We start from the raw sequence: 27,039 nt of genomic DNA, 5'->3' as shown, positions 1-27,039 counted from the left end.
AACCAGAAAAAAATTAACAAAATGTAAAATATGGCGCTATAATAAACCTATAGCCACCAAGGTGTATCTCAGTTTTAGTAAATCTCGGTTCACTGGAAAATTGGCGTCAGTGTACATATTGTTGTGAACTAATTTGACCGAGAATTGATATGGGCAATCCACCTGTGACGGATTAGATTTAGCATTTATATATTTCCAAACAACTCTTTACACTTTTCTGATAGATATTACTTTTCTGTAATTTTTGAGTATATAACATACATTAATTTTATAAATAAATATAGATTTCCTATATGAAATTATCTTTTATTTTTGTAATAAATAGCAACCGTATGTATAAACAATAAGTATTCGATTTTCGTGGGCCAAAATGAAATTACTTAGTATGCCACCCTATAAGTGACTTACATATGGGTTGAAAAATGAAGCTATAAGCACTCTGCTGAGTCGCAAGAAACATATTGTGTACAAAATTTGATGCCATTTGGTGCAAATTACCGGATACTGAAAAACGCACAATCATTTTTATATAACATAAACAAACATGATGCAATCCGTGTCACGTAGTTCCAAAATCAAGGCCCTGCGTGTTGTCAGACCTATTTAATAGATGGGTACGTTTATAATACGAAAATACGGCAAGCGTGTAGCGTTTTAACGGTTTTCATAATTTATATAGGTACCAATAATACAATTTTTTTATTTACGATAATATTCGTCTTTGTCTGTTATAAATACATCATTATCTTAAAAAAAGTAGTTTTGCTAAATTGTATTCATGCTTTAGTTGAGTTAGAAATACAACACTATTATATTATGGTCAGTGATATAGGAGAATGTATCCACAATAATTTCAGTATCAGATTTCGGCATGGTCATGAGAGATCATAATAATTTGTCTGACGGGTATACATATATATATATATATAATATTATATCGATAATGCTTAACGGATGTCTTTGTGTCGATCTGCTGCAACTAATACTTCAGTGGAACGTTCATTCAGTACACTTAAAAGGGTTAAATCATTAAAGCACAATAAAACTGTGAACTTCGTTAAAAGAAATAACGTAATAATATTAAAGATTTAGGCAGAACAAATGCTCATGAAAAATCTAATTAGCTTTGTTATTTATTTACATAGGGCACTGCTTGATAAATATTGTATTTCAAAATTCAATATTAATACATTGTTATACATAATATCATGCATAAGCGCCATAAGCTCGTTCTAGTTCCATAAGTACATTAGACAGTTAATGCTAAATTGTTATTTTTACGTAAATTAATTGATGGACGTGTTGATGCTTCCGCTCTACTCTCTCAAATAAATTTTAAAGTTTCTTCCCGTTTCACTCGGTCGTCTTCTCCTTTTATCATATCCGCTCACAGCACAAATTAGGTAGAAACCACCCGGTTGATGCGTCTTATCTCACCATCTTGGCAATGTGCACCAGCACTTATTCAAGCAACTTATAAATCATAATGCGTTTTAATTTTTATTAAGTGCTGGCACCATGCTAAATTGTATTATTGCTGAATCATTAATATAACTAAACAACAAATAAAAACAAATAACAGTAAAATCTGGACATGTGTAACACCCACTAAGTTTAAAAATATTTTTGTGAATGTTTGTCCTGGTCCGTAAATAAATGAATTACAGGCCGAAACGGGGTTCTGCACGAATAAAGTGTCCTTAAGACAGTAATATCCAAAATACGCTTGCACTGTGGATGGTCAAAGGGTATAATAAAAGATATGAGGGAGAGGCGTGGGAAAGGCCCACTGGTAAGTCGATGCACGAAAAATTTGTGTAATGCGAAAAATGAAAAACGCATAGGTATCAGTATAATAAACACTCATATAACAACACTTGGATCATATTCATATATTATAGTATATGATTTAAGTACAGACATATATTATGGACGATGACGATACGCACGCAGACCGCCGAACGAGGCGATTCTAGTACAATATATAATACGTCTATAATAAACCAATAAATAATATTATTTTAACAATAAACACGACGAAATTGTAATACAGCACCGTTCGTCGAGAGCTTCCGGTGTCGGAGTGTCGTCGTCGTCTTAGTGTTTCCGGTCCGATAGATTCGTCTGTGCAGTGTATTTTAGTAGTGGCAGCAGTACACCACTGCAATACGCGCGTAAAAAGTACCGATACTACATAATAGCATAATGCCCGACTGTACCTATAGTAAGGTACCTGTCTATACCACCTACCTATACACTCGAGAACTCCACCGCCGCCGCAACAGCAGTCGTCGATGGCTCAACGACCTCGTACAGAATTCTGAGCGGCCCCCGACGCGAGTGGTGCCGACGGAATACGTTATGCGCTCTAAAGAATGCGCGTCGACCCGCTATTGTAAACGACAATATAATATAAATTACAATAATATACTTAGGTATCCAATATTATACAGGTAGTGGATAATATGCACAGGGTGGCATTCGTGGTGTCTGTACTGCCGCGCGAATTTCCTCTGCTAAATTTCGACGCTTTGATAAAAAAAAAATTCTGACTTTTGATCTTTTTTTACCAACCGTTCTCAAGAAGATGTAGTCAGCGCTCTATTTGTTTTTTTCTCTCTGGCCCACGCTCAACATTGCCAATATTGTACGTTCACAATAATGAATATAATCATAATAATTTCTTAAATTAGAGTGAAATAACCTCTTATACAATTGAAAGGTAAAATTATTATCTAGGGTCTCATAGGCTTTTTATTATATTTAAATTTGAGCAAGTTATGAGTATTTTAAAATTTCAAATTGCTTGTATAACTTAGAATACTCATAACTCGCTTCAAAATAATAATCTTACCTTTAAATTTTATTAGAGGTAATTTCACTCTAATTTTAGAAATTATTATGATTATAATCATCATTTTAATCAAAATTACACGTGGGTCAGAGAGGGAAAACAAAATATAGTATGCTGACATCCCCTTAATTTATTTTGATTCCGAACGCAGTGAACAAAAATATTTTTTTTAAATAGTCGAAACACATTATTATATAATATTATACGTCCAATAACCGTCAAAATATACCGAATGACTATAATAGTTGTATTTTATTTATAAACAAAGTTTATACGACAGTAGTCCTGAGTTCCTGACACTTCGCTTTTATTATCTAAACTTTCAGTCTCTATAATAAATTAAACTATTGCTTCAAAATGTATACATTTTCTTAAAAACTTTACGATCGTAAGAAAATTATGTTTTTATCAAAAGCATCACGTTTCCAAATACTGTTAACTACACGTAGGTGCATGAACATTTTCTTTTTATTCAAAAACCATTGTGAGGAAATAAATAAAACTAATTTTATTAAATAAATTAGCATAACCAGTTAAACAAATCACCCTGTATATTATTATTATTATTATAGACACACGGGCAAACACTATTGTTTATTATTATAATGTCCAATGGAGCGTCGTTTTTTCGATATTACTTTTCACGTTGTCTTTTTATTATTGTTATTGCCTATTATTATTATTATTTTTATTATTATTATTATTATTATTGGATGTACCTATACAATTTTTATTTTATTTTTTTAAATTTTTTATCTGTGTCCCACCTCACTCGATTCCGGACCGATAACGGTAACAGACACGAGGATAACAGTCCACACGTTGCATATATACATGTGCAATAACGGTCATGTCCGGAATAATTTCACTGGATTAGCTATTTCCACTATAGCCGATCGGGTATTGTATTGCAGCTATTTGTCGCACTACGAATAATATAATATATAGGTAGGAACCGACATACAGTATAATGTATAAACTGTTATATTATATGCTATCTGCACCATCACGCCATTCGATAGAGGTATAAAGTACTCTTGATGAATGGTGGAAAAGACCCGATCGCTACCCCAGAATATTTCATTGAGTATACCTCACTGCCCTATTTAATACATTTAAGTGTTTTAAGTTTTAACCGTATGAAATTATACATTTTACAACGATTATAACCACCAAATCTATATATTATATCTTGCACTTAGAATAGCATACAACATGATATTAACTTATTAAGTAGGTAATAGTTGACAAATCGAATATATTTATATAGCCAATGACGAAGCTAAAGGGTTAGCGAGCCCCCACAAAATTATAGGAAAATATAAAAAATGCTTTCAGTGATAATGTGAACGTATATTGATTGCGTAAGGGTGTAAGACGTAACCATGTATTAAATAAGTTGTGATTTGTATGAAGGTTGCTTCAAAAGCCTAAAATATTTTATACTCAAGGCATCAACATAACAAACTAGCAATCCCTACATAACAAATTTTAAGGCCACCTCGCCAAACAAAAGTCTGGCTAAGCCACTGCCACTGTAACTGCAGTTATCATATATAGGTAACAAATTACTAACCATTCAGCTTGATTATAATAACATACAGTTAATATATATTTAATTTAAATAATATGATGTACATATACCCTAAACAGAGTGCTATTCACCAACCATATTTTTCGCCTTATTTTTCTACAATAATCCAGTTATTAAAAATCTGATTTAGTATAAAATAAAATAGAATTAGTACAAATATTTCAATACTGAAAAACTACTCGTTCAATTTTGATCAAAAATATTATCCACTTGATAATTTACAATGAAACGGAAGTATTATCATTTGAAGAACAGAGATTTGTATCACCACATCACACTACTTAAATAGTATAAACATATTTGGAAAATTTTAAAATGTGGTCTTTATGTAGAGATTTAGTTAGTTTATATTTAACAATTCCAAAAATCAGAAGTTTTAAAATGCATTATCAAAAAAGAAAATGGGGGTGGACATACTTGTTAAATTACTCTGTATACAATATTATAGTATTATTATACCGATGATTCTTGCAATAAAATTCTGTCATCGTCATGAAGTCTTTTATAGGGTATAGGGGTCTATACAATTAATACATAAAAAAATAATGCTCCGACATTTAAACAAACCAGCTACTATTTTTATTTGGAAGTTTTTTTTAAAAAAAAATCTATTCACCGTCCTCAGGCTCATGAGCTAAATACGCCCCTGAATAATGTACGAATTTATTATTAATCGCCCCCAAGTCAAATCGCTAAAATATGCTATAATAAAGTGCACATATACCAAACAAGATCATGTACCTACTATGAATAAACGTAGGCATGCCGATTTAATCTGATTTACATATTTTCTAAACGATCAAAATATAGAAATAATAACGACGCTTGGTTTTCAATGGCCCAGTTTTGTATTGGAAATCTTACGTCAAATATGAATATATTATTAAGATTAAACTGTAATTTCAAATTGCTGGTTCTATGTTACTCGAGGATGAATATAGACGAAATAAACTACGAATAGCAAGTGGTTACGACTTACGGACCTTGTCAAAATCGTTCAAGATAAACTTCTACAACATAACAATTTAAAATGTAATCTTATATTTAAATGAATAAAAACATCATAAATTGTATCATAATGTAATAACATTAGAGTATGTGCTAATAACAAATAATATGCAATTTATTTTTCTTACGAACTGACACGGATTTAAAAAATATATATACTTAGACAGTAATCATTCAAGTTAATACACAATATAATACAATGACATAATAATATAAGGATTACCTAAAAAACTAGTAAAAAACGTAACAGAAATGTTCTTATCAGTTGTTTAGATGAAATTACACAGTTTTAGGCCAATGATTATGATGCAAATTTCCACCGTCGCTCCTCAATCCTCCTCATCACTCACGTCCGCAAGTCACGTCGTCGGGTGTACATTGTATATCATAAATCATAATAGTAAGTTCAATGAATTATTATTATTTATCAAAATATGTCATCTGGCGGTAGCTAGCACCTATAGGTATTAGGTAGTTAGTAATCTGTACTCGACGGGTTTGGTAACATACACCGACACCGTATATTATATTGTGTTTGATAACATCGTAATAAGATACCTATCGGATAGTGGCACTGTGATTCCCTACCAGCACACCAGTATACAACTACACCACACCACACTTCCCCGCGGGTTAACCAAGTTCAAGGATGACGATCAAAATCATAATATTATTAAACACAGACCACCGAATCTCAAATCCCCGCCGCCTGGGAGGATTAACGCATCAATAATAGGTAATATAATAGGTGGATGCATTTTTTTTTCAAACTCGACTTTAGTCCAATCATAAAAGTCTTTATCTCATAATATTGTTCACAGTACTATTATCGTTACTATTATTTTGTTATTATAAAAGAATGTCTGTTGTAGCGATAACAATTATAACCTCTCCGCCATAGACGGGAATCCATTAAAATTTCAGAAGGGGGGCTAACAATTTTAACATTGGGGCTTCGATTCAATACAACTAAAAATCTGTCTGTGTGGTGAGGAGAGAGCGACTAATGGAATATTTAGAGGGACATAGCCTCCCCTCCCCCCGACATTTCCACTTATGAACAACTCCGAAACTCAAATCCTCGCCACTTGGGACAATTAACGCATCATTAATAATAATAATATAGGTAGATGCCTTTATATTTTCAACTCGACTTTAGAACAATCATAAAAGTCTTTATGTTATTGTTCACGTGCGTTAATTATAACTTTACCGTTGCTATTATTTTTATGATTATAAAAGAATAATATCTGTCGTAGCGATAACAATATTAACCTCTCTGCGGATATGAACATCTGCAGCTGCACTCGTTCAACCATGTAGGCGCCAACACGCATTTTCGCTGAAATCGTCCGCGGATATTCCAATATTTCCGCAGCGATACATGTGCGAGTTTATGGCTCATTTTTATACCTAAATATTATTCACCGTTATAGGGCGATATCGATTAGACAATAGCGGCTTCATAGTCTGTCAATCATCCGTCGCGGATTTCAACGGAAATCATTTTTTATTCTCGTTTATAATTTGCATTTTATAATAATTATAATGTTTTTAAACAAACATTGTAAGTCATATCATCAAAAACTACGTTTCTGTAACGTCCTTATTATTATTATTATTACTATTATCAATATGTAATAGATCCTAATAGGTAAGCACCCCATACATACGAATCATTAACCAATTCATAATATAATATATATTATAATATTATATGTTATGATATTATAATTTATGTATTAATTATATTAGAGGCCAATAATGCCCTTTGAATATATGATTAAAAACATTTAAAATAATCACAATGACAGATAAAACATGACGGAACAATATTAAAATATTGTGTACTAAATAATAAATTAAAACGTAAAATAGAATTACGTTTTTTACATTTATTTTAGAATCAACAAAATCCGTTGTGGTGGATATTTTATTAGCTAAAAGTCCTGCTTGATGAAAATAAATATCTGCAACAAATGCCATAACTCTTACGATAGTAAGGAATATCAAAAAATCATTATTTCTGGAAAAATATGTTGGGACCCTGATTCCTATTAAATCCAGTAAATGTGACCATTAAGTAGATCATAAAATATTAATAAAATATCAGAAAGTTGTTTTCTTAGGTTTAGTGAATTCAAACTGAATTAAAAACTATATTCTCAATGTTTTTGTAAGATTTTCTTAATAAAAGTGTATTATTTTTTTTAAATGTTGAGGTATTTCTATTAATAAAACGTAGCATTTTGTTAAATGTATTCAAAATGGTTTTAATATGGAATTTAAATGATTCAAAATGTATACCCAAAACTTTAACTACTGATACTCTATTTAATTTGTTACCTATATTATTATTATTATTATTATTATATTATACGATATAATTATATATACTATACATACGCTATCGTCACAATGTATACACACTGTCTTTGATGGAAATTATTCGAGCATAAAATTGTGTACGGATAGTATAATGTTATTATATGTGTCGTGTTCCCACGTCATCCCGCTTTAAAAAATATGCCGATGGATAAATACTGAACCGGCCGTCGTCCGGTCGTCGCAACAATATTATAGTGTCGGCGTGTCTTCGGCATAGATCGAACCGGTGAAGAAGAACAATAAATAACAATATTATATATATATATATACAGGTACGTGGAATTCCGCATCAATAACTCGTATCAGGGACACGTTGTCATCGACTTTTTTTCTTAAAAAATTTTTTTTCAACCCAGGACAATATAATATTATGGGTAGGTGGGTTTAGCAAGATATCTCTCTCCGGCTATCTATGGCAGGCAGGTACACCGCGTTGTGGGTATATACCTACAAATTACAACACAATTTATTATTAATTCACTGAATTGTTGACCTTTTTGTATAATATTATTATATACATAATATTATACTTTACTTTTGCGAGTACATAATATTATATTAATATTATATAGGTAGAGGTATTATCGCCCCGTACGTTTATGTAATGAAAATGAGGCTCGATGCGACACGACACGCGAGTACGGTATTATAAACGCAAAGATGACGCAAAATATAATAATATACCAATAATATGATATAGGTACCTATTTACGTATTGTGTACATATACGAGCCGGACCCGTTATTTCGAGACGCCTCTGCCGCATACATATTATACGGTTTGTATGTACACACACACATCACAAAAGCGAGGAATTCGGTCGGTTCGATATCGTATTAGACGTGAATAGATAATTTAGTCTGGGAGTTCAGCGATAATTATACGGTCATCATCGTGTGGACACATCGCGTCAACGTATAATAATGTGTGCCACGACTCCACGAGATATATAATATATAATATTATAGGTATATTATAGACTACTATCTCAAAAACACAATACACCGCACGACTACCGACTTACGCAATTTTATTATGATATTTCTTTTGTTTTGTCTTGTTGAAAATAATAAATATGTTACCCACATTCAGTGGTTTGAGCTATTATAATATCAACAACTGTATCAAATTCACGCAGTTGCACATAACATATTTATACATGCACTAGTGCTGCAGCTGCAATCATCAAGGGGTGCAGTTCACTATATTCAGAGTGCACTACTACAGCAACAGGTGTGGTACAGCTGTACACCCTGCCTGAGAGGCTAACCCGGGTACAAGCGATACTAGTCAAGGATGAATCGAATTTGAACTCGCATTCTTAAAATTAAAACCATCTAAAATCCTATTTTTTAAATCATTGCAAGAAAATACCACGATAAGGATCTTTAATGTTAAATTACATGTGCATAATCATAAGTTCATTACAATAATGTCAATACTATAGGCTGTACCTGAGGTATATTCTGCATAATATTAAAAATAAAAGTGATTTTATTATTATTACAATTTTTTTAAATTATTAATTTTTGTTTTGTAATGATAAATTTGTTTCAGAAAGTATTCATAATTTTCATATATTTTGTTATCTTCATTCAAATTTATTTGCTTGTAATTTTGTAATCAAGGAAAATTGTGGTCACGTTTTTACTAGAGGTGAGTGCAAATATGTATCACCTACACACACTGTGGAAAATGTCACGCCTATATGTATGTTAATATTAATATATTATACCATTCGATATTGCAAAATCAGTCGTATACTAAAATATTCACACAGTAATGATAGTGCAAAAAATGAAAACTTCTTATTACAATATTGGTTTACTGAATTAAAATTATTCACAATGATTACAAAGCTATACATATAATAATATAGATAATATCATATATCAAATTCTCATTGAATATCAAACATTGATGTAACAATACACTGTACTAACATTTATGTAGTCATATACACATTTTATTATTTATTTTCTATGCATACCTATAAACAGAGAATTATAGCTCTGGTCAGCATCCATTTTATATTTGTGTACGTGTAACATAATTATATTATTAACTCTAAGCACATAAACAGAGCCTGATTAAAACGGTAAAAAACAGTTCACTGAAAATCCGAATATCAACGGAAGTGAGACTACTAATGTAGTACTATGAAGGTACCTACATATACGCGAATATATGAAATAATTAAATTGGTTATTAAACCTAAATCGTGTTCAACGAATTATGTATTAAAACCAGAACAAGGCGAATAATATGTTTTTCATTTTTGAATAATCGCTGTCAATAAATATCGTACATCCATAATTTTTGCTAAAACCTGTAGGAATAAAATAAAAAATTAATTAATTTTATTCGCAACCTAATTTCACTGTTTCCATACGAAAAATAATCGCATAGGTACTGTAGTAATTTAGTGTTCAAAGTTTGATTCTTTTAAGAAAATAATAAATATTAATATGTACCTCTACTCTTCTAATCTGTAAGTTTTTGTTTTGCCACTGCATCCATCCATTTACAACGTTAACGTAACTAAGCTCCAATTGCATTCTCTCGGTTTCCTTTTATACTAACTGCTAAGCCACATTCTCACCCGTACAATATAACATGTAGTTAGTATAATAATATCTAGTTTTTACATTACCAATAGCAATGTAAAAACAGTTTCACTTGCTAGTGAAAAAAACTAAGCATAATCGTTTAATACCTTTTAAAGAATAGAAAATAAACAACGCGAAAGTGAGAAGAACTCTAATATAATTCTCATGAAGCTTCTACAGTAACATCATATTATTATTATTATTATTATTATTATTATTATTATTATGTTTTTGTAAAATGTAAATATAATCTTTATACGGTCAGATATATAATTATAGGTGCTTTTAGTGTTTTTGCTTACAACTTACCACTAGTTTAAAATATAAAATACTTAGATTTCTTTTCCTTTCTTCTAAACGATATTATATTTTGGATTTAACAAGTGTATAAAAATACATCACATTTTTAAAACGTATTAAGCACGCGTACCTACAATAGTTGGATAATATATTTTGTAGTTTGTACGCATACTATACACATCATAAAAATGTAATTTAAAGGCTAATATTATTTATTTGTCTATGACTCAGACCATGGTCACGGGAATGGTACGATTGATACGTATCGACATTTATAAAATTCAAACAAGATTTATAAGCCCACGACTATGTGTGTTTATACTTTATATTACAATAACGCATTATCAGTGATCCACCGCAAGTTTTATCATCTCAATGTAAATACATTCACGTTACAATTAAATTGCTAAGGAGATAAAACAACAGCGTCAATTGAATGTGGTATTAATATTATTTTTATAATTATAAAAATTTAAAAAAAAAAACTGTTATATTTGACCTTACTGCAGAAACAGTTCATGTTTTAATATTGAAAACTTTTTTTTTTTTAATATAATATACTAACGCCCTTTTCACTTTTATAATTTCGCTCTTATACAAATATAATTATATTTAATATTCATAGTAATTAAAGAGTGCTACTTCCATTGTCACGGTTCAACAATATTATAGTTTGTGAGTTGTAAGACTCAGAGTATTTCTCATATTAAAATAAATCGTATCTAATAGAGCGGACGAAGTTTAGGGTGTACCTAATATAATATTAGAGAAATTTAGTCCCTATTAAACATATTTAATCATTACCTACGTTAAACAGCATTCATTGAAGTGTGTCTAAACACGAGATAAAACCATCACAATAATTTATTGCTTACCTACTACATAATTAATTTACGATAATATTGTTATTCAACTGTCCCGGTGAAATCATTTAACAAATCATTACAATTAACAGTGGATACTACAAGACGTAAACATGCGTAAAAAAAAAAGCTTGTCTCGTAATTTTCATTACCTTCGCCATTTTTCTACGTTTGTAATATCCATGTCGAAAACGATAATCGATCAGCAGATAAGTCTCACCAGATTCGTGATAGAAATTTACTAGAATACATGACGATGACCATTTTCTATAAGAAAAAAGTCCCGACTCTCTTCGGACTGGTCAACACTTAACTACGTGCCAGTCAGTCAGGTTATTGACCCCGGCAACGCTATTGGTAATTGGAAAAACTTTCATTTCAAGTAGTTGGAATTTTTCGACTTGTTTGCCCGCTTGTGCCTACTATCGTCCATCAGTATTCGGTGAAAATGAAAGTAGAGTGAAAAAATTACGATTTTACGATGAAAAAAACGGACGCCGTTAACTATTTACTTCAAATACTAATAGCAATAATAATAAACGCCAACATCATTTATTTTATTACAATATACATATCAGAGTTCACCAGTTACGTGGCCAGTTTCAAATAACTTTAATATACCTAAGTATTTATATATGTTTACGGATATAATAATAAACTCGATGACTAATTTTCTACCACTGGAGCTAGTTAGATAATATTATAATATTATTATAATTCTTTAAACAGGTTTATGGACTATAAACTAATTAAAAAGTAATTCATTTATACATGTTTCCGTGCTGTTTGAAAATTATTAATGTATAAAACATTTCTCGTTCATATTTTAAATAATATGAAATGTTTATTATACAATTATTATTTCTCCAGTGACGTATGATTTTATTTTTATTTTCTTATAAGAAAATGATATACACGCGCCTTTTTGGAGCTCGGATACTGACGCATTTATTTGGATTCTGAAAATATTTTAATAAATGTAGAAAGAGATTGTAAACTAGCCAGATGAAGTTACGTTAAAAAATAATATATTCCTATGATTACTCCTTATTGATTCAGATTGCAACCATTACTGGTCTTCAGTAATATTATCTATAATAGTCGAGTAAATAGGCAATATACTACATTTTTGATTTCTTGTTCCAATTTATGGTCGTATATTATACATTCAATGTTTTTTTTATTCGGTTATTTGTAACTCGAAATACGGTTTTTGCGAGTAACACGAATTGATAAAGTAAGACATGCGTCTAGCGTGAAACCAATTAAATGACTGAAATCATACGTCTTAGTGTAGTAACCTCAATAAATTCATTTTATACATTATATTTTCGTAAAAAGTCTTAGATTTGTTTATTAATTTCTTAACACAAATTAGAGTTGTTATAAGTAACCTTCAAGTTTCAACCTTTTATTTCCTACATTACATGATTATAATATTCAAAATGTATAGGTCAATTAATATTATAATATACAACAATAAAATATTACCTATGATTTATGCATGTTAACAATGTTATTTAGTCCACCCGAAACGAATAAATGCTCCTAGCTATTTTTGTTTTAACTAAACATAATAATATGTTTATTATTTTAATTATCACTTAAAAATCATTATGTGGACACACGGTGACATTTGGATTTTTAATGACATAAGTTAAACATCCATAAAATACCATTAAATTCTCCTATTAGCGTTAAACTAATAACTTACTATTCTCGTATAATGGGATATTATAATCATAATAATTATATCATATTATCTCTTTTTCGGTACAAAATATGAACGTTATGACGTATAATTAGGATTATTATTTATTAAGGTTACTAGGATCAGAATTTAAAAGAAAAAATATGCTATCATTTAAATTAATTAGTTTTACTCGGTAACTGTTAGTCAATAGTCATGCCGACGGTCTGTAAAAATTCGTTATAAATTATTTCAATGATTATCGAGTTTTTATATTTTTAAATATCAGCTATATGTCGAGAAATAATGTATATTAAATTGAATACTACAAAAAATAAAATTAGAATCGTGTAAATTGTTAACAAACTGTAATTTATATGAATTTGCAAATACATTGTTTTATTACATATTTTATATAAGTTATTGATTATATCATTATTGAATTATTGATGGGTAAATCACAATATATAGGATAGAAACATTCTATAATTATTATCATCTGTCTATAGAGGTGATAGGTACCATCTTTAATGATTACTTTTAAATGTTTAACTATAGCGGCTTTTAAATAAAAAAAAAAAATAATGTTTAACTATTACTTATTTTTTAGTTTTTAACGTTTAAATCTAATAGACGTTGTGCCAAATTTAGTTTGATATTAATCTGAAGTCTTATAGAATTACCATATTTTATAACATATTGAAGCATGATTGATTTTTATTTCAAATGATTATAATACACATCTAAACTTTTAAAAAAAATGTTAATTTGTTTTGTATTATTCCATACCAGAAATCAATTTATGTATTATTAATTATTAAATTTCTATACCATCAAATTATTCCACGCAAAATATTTAAACTGGTTTTAGGATTTATTTCAGAATTAAAAAAAACTCATTTGCGTATACCTTTTTAAGTACCTATAAACTTAATTGTTGCATAATATTTTATGATATTATTATAACTTCTCAAACGAGATACGATAGGTACGATCAAATTAGGTAACTGTAAATGTAACTGAGTCGAGCCTGTCGTGGATAGAAATATCGAAGTTATTTGATTTTATAATTTAATGGGAAAGTAATATAATGATAGATTTTTTGCTCCACTATCATTATGATTACCTGTAATATATAGTTTACATCCTTTTATTTTACACAAAGTAATAATTGCCATTTACCGATAAAAACCGTGTTAGTAACTTTTTCAACATTTCTGTTTTTGACCTTAAATTATTCTCCTTATATATGTGTACATACGCATTATGTGTATAATATATAGTATAAGATATTAAAAATATTGCAATCAGTTGACAGAATTCAATAAAATTCAAAAAATTATAAATATTCCGAGTAAGTAAGTACCCTTTTATCCAAATTTGGAAATATTTTTGTCTTGTGGTGTTCACATTTCAAAACAACCATACGAAACATTAATGCATGATAAATATAGTAATCACGCCGAATATACATAATAATATAATTTAATACATTAACACCTAGCTAATAATGTGTTTTTGGCACGCAAGTAATTTTTTTAGGGTTTGTGGTTGTGTACGAAGGGCATTGCCCGATTGAGATATCAAAAAAACAACGCACTCCCGTAACCAATTCGTGTTTAATAAATAGATATAGGTATGTTTAATGTTTATTAATCTCTAGTCAAGACCACCGCATAAACAGAAATTAAATTTTCCAATAACTATGCTCTCGTGGGAACTTAACCTCTGGTGGTTTAGTCAACGACACGCAGCTTGTGTTCATCCGCATGTATTCATCGGTGAATAATAAAAATCTACAAATAATATTTCTCTTTCAACAATGGTGAACCGAATAGATTAATTTTTCATTGCCTATTGTTCGGATCCTATAGGTATTAAAAACCTTACACAAAATAAAATAGGCTCTCGAACACACTGACCACTTCACAGGCTCACGATATAGGTACCTACTAGACATCGTCAGGTGTATAATATATATATATTATATATTATATATGTATACAATATATATGTAAATGAAGGTAAAAACCAAAACACTGAAAATAATAAACTACAAACATAGATTGAAAACCGTGTTGTACCGACCAATGTTTGGTCGTTTATTACCACTATTGTAATATTATTATTTGGACGACCTAGTCGACAGCAACGTGTATATAAAAAAAAATAGAAGTTATACGCATCGGCGGCAACGTATATTGAAATTTTGAATATATCATCAATGTCATGGAGGTAGTTACTCACTTGTATTTGATTCCTTCTGACTTCGTAGTACACCCAATTGTCGGTGGAAAAAGCGATTGCCAGTAAAGCCGTGGCCACGATGGCCGTGATGGTGGCCAGCGAAAGAGTGACTGCGGAACAAGGCATGGTCGTTGAGTTGTGTTTGGTCGGCGTTTGACTCGGTGTAGGTGTTAGCTAGACCACGATGTGACAACAATAACACACTACACGATAATGTTGTGTTTCGACGAGGGATATTATACGATTTTTGGTGACGGTTCCTGTTTCGAATTCGTGATCGACCGTTGAGATTTTACCACATTTTCGAAAACAAACCTGCAAAGACGAGCCCGTCCGCGGTGGTGATATTTATTTAATAAACTCGGGGTTCAAACACGCGCGCGCACGCACACAGAATATATTATCATACACACACGCGCAGATCACACAACAGAAAAAAAAAACACTCGCTCGGTCCAATAATATTATACACGGCGCACACACGGCAGACAAACCGGCCGTCTCGAACAATAGTGAATAGTGGAGACCCAGTCTTAACGTGTACAATTGCTCGATGGTCCTCCCCACCTAAAACGTGTCTCTCGCCCTCGGTCTCTATCACGACTGTCTCTCTCTCACAGTGTGTCCCTCATTCCATCTCTCACTCGCCAAGTCGCTCTCTCACTCTCTCTCTCTCTCTCTCACTAGCTCTCGGTCTCTCCCAGACTCTCTCCGGTTCCTCGCAGACGGTCGTGCAGCAGGTTTTGTCAGTTTTTACACCTGCTGTTGTTGCTGCTGCTGCTGCAGTGGCGTGTTCCAATGGGGATAAACGCGCGACGACGTTCGGTGCAACGACGACGACGACGACGACAACAACAACAATAATAACACAAACGACGAACGATAAAAAAGAAAAAATATAATGTGTTTGACACGGACGGGGTGGATTGTATGTATAAAACGTTTTCGTGGTTATACGTTTTATAACATATTTTGTGTACCATAATATATACAACGCATACTTATACGACGTGGATCCAACGTCTATCATCGTTTTCCCCCCACTATGCACCTCCACAGACATCATTTTGAATTATACGAGTAGTCCATACTCCGTATAGTATCATATTGTATCCAACAATGACGCGGTAATGTATTTATGTTTTTCTGGGTGGTCTCGTTTCGGTAGAAAAAAACACAATATAATTACACTTAATCAAGTGATCGAAATTTTGAATAAGATGGATGCTATATAGTTGGCTGCTGCTGCTCCTGTTGTAAACAATAATAGATGACATGTAGATTCTAGGTATAGTAGGTACTAGATTGTTAAAGAAGAAAGTACTAATAACGATTTTTATCGATAGCAATTTCGTTTTAAATATTTACAATTGAATATTTGGGTATACGTAAATATTTGGGTAAGAATATTAAATGTGACTTATTCTTTATATGACGTAGACAAAAATTAATTATCTTAATTTTAGTGTAAAGGATTGGTGGTACATTAGGTTATTGGGGTACTTAAACAAGTTAAAACAAGCATTAATTATTATGATTAAATAAAAAATAAACTTTTTGCAGTAGATTTATTTATTATTAATTATTCAAATAAAATAACAAATTATAATTCTTTGTATATTAATAAATATAGTTTGTAGTGGTTTTTATAGAAAAAAACATGTTCAAAGCAATTAAATACAACATATTAATATTTTTAGAAGTATAACATTAATTACTCATATTTCATAAGTTTGATTGCAATGGCTGTGCAAAATATTATTTTCCGTCCCCATAAATAGCTATGAGAATAGTTCTATGCTTCACTTCTTATACATTTTGTTCTATGCAGTGAAAATATTACAATTTAAATAGCAACACTTGTTATCATTTCATTAATATTTTTTGTATATGTATAGCAAATAAAATAAATACAGAGTAGGTAAATCAATCTAGGAACCATAGTACCATAAGTTAAATTGTTGACGAATCCTAGTTATATTAGAACATTTATATTTAAATAAGTACCCATCATAAATTGTACATAATGTAAAAATACATTTCGTAATGCCGGCAACCAGTTGATGAATATTAAAAAGTTCATAAATAATAAGATGTCAACCTGCAAACACTATCAAGGCAAAGAATATATAAAACAAAATATAATTATTCATTACCTACATAATTATATATTGTTTCACTTACCAATTACCAGAACGCATATTATATCGCATAGGTACTTTAAATTTCATCGATGTACAAATATCATGTAAATACTGATTATAATGATTGGCATTATTAGTTATTAAACTATTTATTATTTTTGTGTAAGATCAGTATTTCGGTGAAAGGTGAAAAAATGAAAATGTATTATATCTTTTTATAAATAAATATAAAATATGGGTTTTTATTGAAAATTAGATGGGAAATTACGCATACAAAAAACTAACCTATTTTAGCTAAGTAACTATAAATTATAGATGCTCTGTTAAAGTCATTATAATAATAAAAATAATTTATACCTATCGAAGTATCGTAAAAGGCTTTATAATAATATAAGTCTTAAAAATTAAAAAAAAAATATGGATTACAAAGCGATTAAATTGAAAAAAATTTTAAATTGTGTTTGTGTTTATTTAGAATACGTAAATATTAATAACTAAAGAATATAATAAAGCTTAAAATTGTTATCAAAACATTTAGACAAGGAATTTAAAATTAAAACATACTATTATTGTAATATAATAGCTATTTTAAATTGTAAACACTTGTACAACGAACATAAATCATAATATTATATAGAGGATCCCGCTGGGTGTGTCCTCGAATAAAATAGAAAAAAATTATTGCAATTATTAGGTTTTAATTTTCTAACTATTAAAATTAACATGTAATATAATGCAGTTCAATAACAATAAGTCGACGTTTTTAAATAAAATTTAAAATAATATAATTCTTTATCTTATACATAATAAGTATAGATGTAACTTTGAAAATCAAATGGTAATTTCTATAATTATTGTTAACTTGTAATCATAATATTACACTGAAAATTATTTGAATGTATAAGTAAGTGGAAGAAATATTGATAAAAAAAAAATAATTGTATTAAAATACGTCTAAATAATATAATTATAAGAATTTAAAAAAACTGAAGCCTAATATTATTCTCATAACTTTCATAACGGCGAGGACACACTGTGAGAACTAAGAAGTATAATAGTATTAACACCTCGTAAACCATATAATACAGTATGTTTTCCACAATTGTACATAGGTTCTCGTGTAGTAGTTATATAAGAAATAATTAATAATAATAAAAACTTAACGTGCTTTAAAATGTTGAGTATTTTTTTTTTTTCAGACAGACAAAACTCGACTCTCATTAAACACTTATTATTGTATTGTAATAACAAATACAAATTGTTTCATATTATTCCTGTTCTGTATTCAAATTTATTCTATTAAACTTAACTGTCAATTGTGTTTGTAAATACTGTAATATAGTACAATAGACCTATTTGGATTACACTATACACGTGTACAGTATAATTAATCGCTTAAAACTCATTTCATCTTAATGTTGTATTTGAGAAAACAACTAACAAAAATAATGACGATTATTAGGAAACGTGTTTTCTTTTTAATAATAAAACTATACTCAGTAATCATTATTCATACGTACCAAGTACTGAATATGAATACAAATGTCTAATTTAAATACTCATTTAATATTTTGTCAACAAATTACATACTCATTTTATACACGTTTTTTAAAAATTATTTTAAATCAAGTATTTATTTATTATTTAATGCCCCTTCTGAAATATAATATTTTGTCTAAGCTTTAAAGCAATATGTTTAGTATGCCTATACTAATAGGCGCCAACAAAATTAAAATTAAAACTCCATATTAGCGTTAGTTAAGTTGCCTACAAACCAGGAGTTGAACGTTTTTACTATCAAATCATATGTTAGTCGATTGGCCTATCTTTATAATTAAAAAAAAAAAATATTTTGTTAACTGGATTCCAAAAAAATATGAAGGTGTCAACCATGTTTATTTATTTTCAATAAATTATTACTATAATTTACGGACAATGTCTAATTTACAAAACAATATTGTATAGTGTATTATGATAAATTATATTTTTTTTAATTGATCTTGAGCTCGGCAGCTGAGGCTATTAGCTATTTTTAGTTTTTACTGTAGGTTATTAAGTCGGTAGGGGGAGGAACACGTGTGTGCGATAAATTATAATACAACAGTAATGGTCAATTTATGGTAAATAAATAAATATTATATTAAATTAGTAATATTATATTGGTTTGTGTTGAGTGGCACCAAAAGTTTTATTAAATATTATCTTGAATTTCTAGTTGTCAGTGTTCGACGTGGTGTGACTTATCCGCGAAACATTTTCAACTAAAAAGTTATTCATTTTTTTCCCATTTATGACGTACAAAAATATCAATTATGTCAAAATATGGCTAACTAGTAACTATATTATAATGACTCGTTTGAACTAATTTCACGATAAATAATCATATTCGTCAAACGGCTATTTAAAAAATAAAAAAAGGCGGATAAGTGGATGTCGCTCTGCTGTACGGTAGGTTACAAGTGGGTCACTGTAATGGATGGTGTTAAATTTGAATTCAATGATATAATATCATTGTATAAGAAAAACGATTCTGAGCGAAAACGGTCAGTCACCCTATGATATTACCAAGTATATTTGATGATATTATTGTGAATAAAGTAATTTATATATAACCTATTAACGTGGAGCCTTGTTTTAAATTTTCAATCCTTAGCCATAAAAGTTAAACATTTTATAAATTTTTAACCACAAAATAATTAATAAATTATAAATTTGATAAATGTTGTCAAAATTTGAACTTTAAATGCTTATAAAAAAAAATTGTGCAAATGTATTTTTAATATTTTTCAACTGCTATTAAAACGATATATCAGGAGTCTAATATTAAATTTTCACGCTTTTTTACCCAACAAATAAAAATTTATTGATATTTATAGAAAAAAAAACTAAAAAAATTGAAAACTGACAATGTCCGTAAACAGCTCAAATAGAGTCAAAATATTTTCAAAATTGTATGGTGTATAGAAAATGCTAATATAAACATTCAGTGAAATTTTCAAGTATCTACAGTCATTCGTTTTTTAATTACAATAAAATAAAATAATCGTTACATGAGAAATCGAGTGAATATCAAATGTTGTAAAAATATAAATTTCAGACGCTCATAAAAATTTAATTTAAGTTTCTTGTAGAAATTTTTTTTTTTGATAAAGGTAGACAAACTTATAAGTAATCTTATATTACATTTTCAAATCTTAGATTTAAAAAGAAAATTTTTTATGAATTCTCAACTCAAAATAATTTGCTAATTTTCGTGATTTTTCCGTATTTTGTCAAAATTTGAACTTTAAATGCTTATAATTAAAAACTGTGACTAAGGATTTTTAATTTTTTTCATCTGCCTTTGAAACAATAAACTAGGAGCCTTCTATTAAATTTTCAAGCTTTTTTACTCAATAGATAAAATTTTAGTAAGATAATATTTATAGAAAAAAAACTAAAAAAATTGAAAACTGACAATGGCTGTAAACAGCTCAAAAAGAGTCAAAATATTTGGAAAATTTTATGGTGTATAGAAAATGCTAATATAAACAACCAGTGAAAATTTCATGCATCTACGGTCATTTGTTTTAGAGTTACACCAATAACCAAAATCGATTTTGCGTAAAAATTCCCGTTTTTCCTTAATTTTTCTTTTGTTTTTCACATCGCTTTTGAAAACTACTGGGAAATTAAAATTTTGACCTCCCCAATGCACCAACGATATTCACTTTCCCATCGAACAAGATACTGAAGTCGAAAATCGAAGCATTATTTCGACTACTTATCGTGTACACAGACACAAAAATAAAAAAAAAAATAAAAAAAGGTGGGCAAGTGGATGTCGCTCTGCTGTACTGTAGGTTACAAGTGGGTCACTGTATAATGGATGGTATTAAATTTGAATTCAATGATATATCATTGTATAAGAAAAACGATTCTGAGTGGAGACGATATGTCAGTCTAGGTATAAGACATATTATACACTTATCTATGGTATTAAAAAAAAAATTGACCTATAATAAATTCCAAATTAATCATATCACAATATCCATTAGGTACATATAACGCGTTATACATCAACAACAAACCGTGATACTATCATCATAATATATCGATGAAAATATTACAAATTAGAAGTTTCAAGTGCCCACGAATAATATTATACAATCACAACAAAATAACTAAAATAGTTATTCTAGGTTTTTATGTAATTTCGTCCAAATTTGAACTTAAAATGACTATACAAATAAACTGTGCTTGTGTATTTTTTAGATTTTTTGGTAACCGAATTATCTATTTACATGGAATCTTGTTTTAAATTTTCAATCCTTAGCTATAAAAACTGAACATTTTATAATTTATTAATTACAATGGTTGATAATTTTCGAGATTTTGATAAATTCTGTCCAAATTTGATCTTTAAATGCTTATAAAAAAAAACTGTGCCTATGTATTTTCAATATTTTTCAACTGCTATTGTAAAAATATATCAGGAGTCTTGTATTAAATTTTTACACTTTTTGGCCCAACAGATAAAACTTTATTGATATTTATAGAAAAAAAAACTAAAAAAATTGAAAACTGAAAATGCCCGTAAACAGCTCAAAAAGTGTCAAAATATTTTCAAAATTGTATGGTGTATAGGAAATGCTAATATAAACATTCAGTGAAATTTTCATGTATCTACAGTTATTCGTTTTTGAATTACAAGAAAATAAGGAAATCGGTACATGAGAAATCGAGTGAATATCTAATGTTGTAAAAATATGAATTTAAAACGCTCATAAAAATTTAATTTGACTTTCTTGTAGAAATTTTTTTTTTGATAAAGTTAGACAAACTTATGAGGAATCTTGTATTAGATTTTAAAATCTTAGATTTAAAAAGAAAATTTTTTATGAATTTCTAACTCAAAATAATTTGCAAATTTTCGTGATTTTTCCGTATTTTTTCAAGATTTGAACTTTAAACGTGTATAAAAAAAAACTGTGACTAAGGATTTTTAATTTTTTTCATCTGCCTTTGAAACAATAACCTAGGAGCCTTCTATTAAATTTTCAAGCTTTTTTACCCAACAAATAAAATTTTATTGATATTTATAGAAAAAAAATTTAAAAAAACTGAAAACTGACAATGTCCGTAAACAGTTCAAAAAAAGTCAAATTATTTTCAAAATTGTATTGTGTATAGAAAATGCAAATATAAACAACCAGTGAAAATTTCATGCATCTACGGTCATTTGTTTTAGAGTTACACCAATAACCAAAATCGATTTTGTTAAAAATCGATTTTGCGTAAAAATTCCCGTTTTTCCTTAATTTTTCTTTTGTTTTTCACATCGCTTTTGAAAACTACTGGGAAATTAAAATTTTGACCTCCCCAATGCACCAACGATATTCACTTTCCCATCGAACAAGATACTGAAGTCGAAAATCGAAGCATTATTTCGACTACTTATCGTGTACACAGACACAAAAATAAAAAAATAAAAAAAAAAATAAAAAAAAATAAAAAAAAATAAAAAAAAAAAATAAAAAAAAAAACACACATCATTGTAAAATCAATACATTCATCGTTTCACTCAGAATCTAAAAAAAATAAAAAAAAAAATAAAAAAAAAAACACACATCATTGTAAAATCAATACATTCATCGTATCACTCAGAATCTAAAAAAATAAACGGAATAAAATTATTTTAATCAAAAAAAACAATAATATAGAAAAATATGTAATCAGTAATCTTTGAAAAGTTAACATAATGTTTAGGTATCGTGTATGAATATTTTCTGAGATAGCCTGGTTTACTTTTCTAAAGATCACCTTGTATTAACATGTAGACTAAGTGAGTAGGTAACAAGAAAATAATTATATACCTCTCAGATTATTACTGCGCACTGCTCCGGTGCTTAACATTTTAAACACTTATAAATTATAATTTAATAGATTGTTGATTAGATATTCGATAAACAAAATAATTCTACTTTGATGTACCTACATATCAAAAATTTAGCATAAAACCGGAAATATCGCTGATATATAAAACTTGATTTCTTTATTTGTTTACAAAACTATAGTTATACCTACCTACAAATATACAATCATTTAAAAATAATTTATCAAAAATTAAAACCTATAGAAATTAATTGACCAAGTCAAATATAACACGTCATTTCATATTTATAACAATATTTAACTATATGCCTACATGTATAATCTTATATTTCAGTGGACAAATTTAAATTGTATGTCTTAGATTATTAAGATAATTAAGAGTCATTAGTACCAAGTAGCAATAATCTGTACATTTACGTTCAAAAAAAACTAACGATCACATAGTTGACTGGTGTTCATGCATAAAAATGCACGCTCTAATCAACCAAGGTCACCAATAAATAAAATCTAAAACACCTTCTCTTGTTCGAAAAAAAACCCGGTGACAAACTTTATTTATCAGTTCGGTAAAATTCAAAAAATTCTATTTCGTTCAAAACTTAAAATCAGATTTTCACTCAAGTAATCTAGGGTATGGCACACGGGGCAAAACGAACTATTGTGTATAAATAATTTAATATTTGTCATCCGAGCAAACTTTTTCGTTATTATGATTTTGTTATCATAGCCAAACGTAATGAAACATTTTCTCGATATTTGATGAAGTTTTGATGACAATATAAGATGAAGTAATCATTTTGTTTGTTTGTTGTAAACTTTGAGTACCTAATACAGAAGTAGTGATGTGAATTAATATTTAATTAACAACACGTCAGGTTGGGGTAAAAAGAAGCATTTGTTATAATTTCTAATTATTTAGAATTGTTGGTCAAATGTTTTGATCAAATCAACTTTTGACTGGAAAATTGAAATCTACATCTTATGTATAATAGGAAAACAACATAACAATATTAATTATAAAACATGTATGTACCACATAACAGCTGTTAAGTGCGCCATTATACCCCAGGTTACTCAATCTATGGTTATATTGAAAATATGATGCACGTACCTACTGTTCTTATATACCTATAATTATAAAATCTTAATGTTACACAATATTATGTTTTATTTGATAATCAACTTCTTAAAATACATTTTAAAATATAATTATTCTTTCAAAAAAATACATATTAATATATTATTATACGCTCAGTTCACTATTATTCAATATTGTAAACTGCACATATCGCAATAATTATTATTGTTATACTTATTATAAACGAATAAATAATTATATATTAGTGATTTATTACAGTACTGTATTATGTCGACGTGACTAGAACAAAATCAGACTAAGCATCAGACGCCTTAGGGTTCTTGTATAGAGCGTACAATAACCGTTCTAAAGTAAGTTTAAACTACTCAACATTTGCAAAGGCGCCATTTTCAATTTTAAACACAACTATTATTAATGCATATTGCATAATCATGGCTGTTTACATAAATGGATTTTGAAAAATTGTAACTAGGTAACGATTATTTTTTATGTTATATTATTAAGAATTATAATACAGTCGAGTCTCGCATACTCGAATTTTTTTCTTGCCCCTTGAAATCTTTTTAAGATGTGTTAAGGTATTAACTCGAAAAATTCACTATTCAAAATTATTTTTATTTCCCTTGAGATTTGAGTTATCGAGACCCAAGGCTGGGCATTAACGAGATAAAAGTTAAAATTGAGTTACAACGTTAAGTTAATTTAAATTAGTTATTTTTTTTTTCAAATAAACTTTTAACTTAATAAGTTACTTTTTTTTCAAGATTAAGGTGTTAACTTCAAGTTAATTTTATTTCAAAAGTATCTAAATTAAGTTAATTTTCGTCCAAAAAATAATACAAATTTTCGAATGGGTTTTTACTTTGATGTATCATTTTAAATTTCCCCAGTAATTTTCTTGAGCGTAAATACTATTTAACAAACCATATTATATATTTATGTGTCTGGAATTTTTTATTTTTGCAAATTAGCAAATTTTAACATTACACTAAATTAAATTACATTTTTTTCAAAGTTAACTTTGAACTTTCCTTAACTTAATTGTTTTAAAATAACTTAGCTTAACAAGTTAAAAAAAATCGTTGAGTTGCCCACCCTTGTCGATACCTGTGTAGTTAGCCATATATAGTTTTAATATAGTATGTCTAATCGCATTAACGATTACTAAAACATTTAATGAATCAATAGTGAGCTATAATAATAGTCTCAATCTTTATCGTGAATTGGTTTTTTTTTATTTTTGAATAGTAAATGCCCAGCGGGCACAGATTACAGTTAGTAAATTAAGTATACATAAATAATAATATATACAACACTAGTTAATACTAGATACAACTGATACAAGATACATAATAATAATATGTAATGGCATAAAATAAAACAAGTCCGATTTTAAGATGTAAACATAAATAAAACATATAAAATGTGATAAGTATAGGTATAATAAATTTAATATTTTTTTATACAATATTTCATATCATTGGTAGAGTGGAAGAAGAAATCAAATTCCTTGAGTTAGTTATTTCCTAACATTCTAAGTTCACCAGCGCAAAAATACAGTAATTGCATTTACACGTAGAAACATAGAATATAGGTGTGGATCATAATGAGAAAGATGCATTTAAAGAGATTAAAGATAATATTGAAATATCCAATCTTGGAATTTCCTAAATTATGAAGCCAGCATATATCTAGCATATATTAAGGTTTCGATGTTAAATTCAGTAGCTAATGATTTCAATGGTGCGAGTTACCGCGGAAAAGCTTGGTGGGCCGCTTGCTAAAATATTTAGCTAATATTAAAACTTTTTTTAAACATAAAAATAATACAACAGGGAAAGCTGTTCAAATAAATGTAAATTTTAGAACCTTCGGAATTTAAAAATATTAAAAATATGTTCATCTTCAAATTTCCGAACATTTAATAAAGGTACATTCAGGTTGGTATTTTGAAGAAAAAAAACGTTTTATTCTTGAAGTCATCCTACTATAATTCATATCATCTTACTATATTGTAGACTGTAATCACCTAAAAAAAATTGGGATTTTTTTCAGGTTATATATCTGTATTCTTGACTATAACAATATAGTAACATTCTCCACTGTGTGAGTTAAATAATATACGATTCCTTTGAGATAAAAATAAAAAATAATGAGACTGCATTTTTTCAAAAGATATTAAGTAAACGTTAAACCTCTTTACATAATGATTGTCTAGCTGATTTGATGTAACTACACCTACGTATAATAATCGCTTCAAAATAGATTTCAGCTGTTTAAAATCTACATTATTCAGCACATTTGTATAGTAATTTGTAAAATATTATAATACCAGTAACAGTACTGTTTTTTGTTTACTATTATATTAT

The 27,039-nt window shown here is 28.7% G+C and overlaps 1 protein-coding gene across 1 annotated transcript in view; it reads right to left on the bottom strand.

The window, feature by feature from the left end:
- LOC132938024 (uncharacterized) overlaps window positions 1-16,081 on the bottom strand; it is a 35,269-nt gene extending 19,188 nt beyond the window's left edge. Inside the window, exon 1 of the mRNA XM_061004682.1 lies at window positions 15,554-16,081. Within this exon, the coding sequence (XP_060860665.1) occupies window positions 15,554-15,679 (126 nt within the window). The 5' untranslated portion in view covers window positions 15,680-16,081. The remainder of the gene's footprint in view (window positions 1-15,553) is intronic.
- Window positions 16,082-27,039: the final 10,958 nt, after the last annotated feature.

This window comes from Metopolophium dirhodum, chromosome 2 (assembly GCF_019925205.1).
Source record: "Metopolophium dirhodum isolate CAU chromosome 2, ASM1992520v1, whole genome shotgun sequence".
Classification (NCBI taxonomy): Eukaryota; Metazoa; Arthropoda; class Insecta; order Hemiptera; family Aphididae; genus Metopolophium; species Metopolophium dirhodum.
This window is presented reverse-complemented; position numbering and strand designations above follow the sequence as displayed.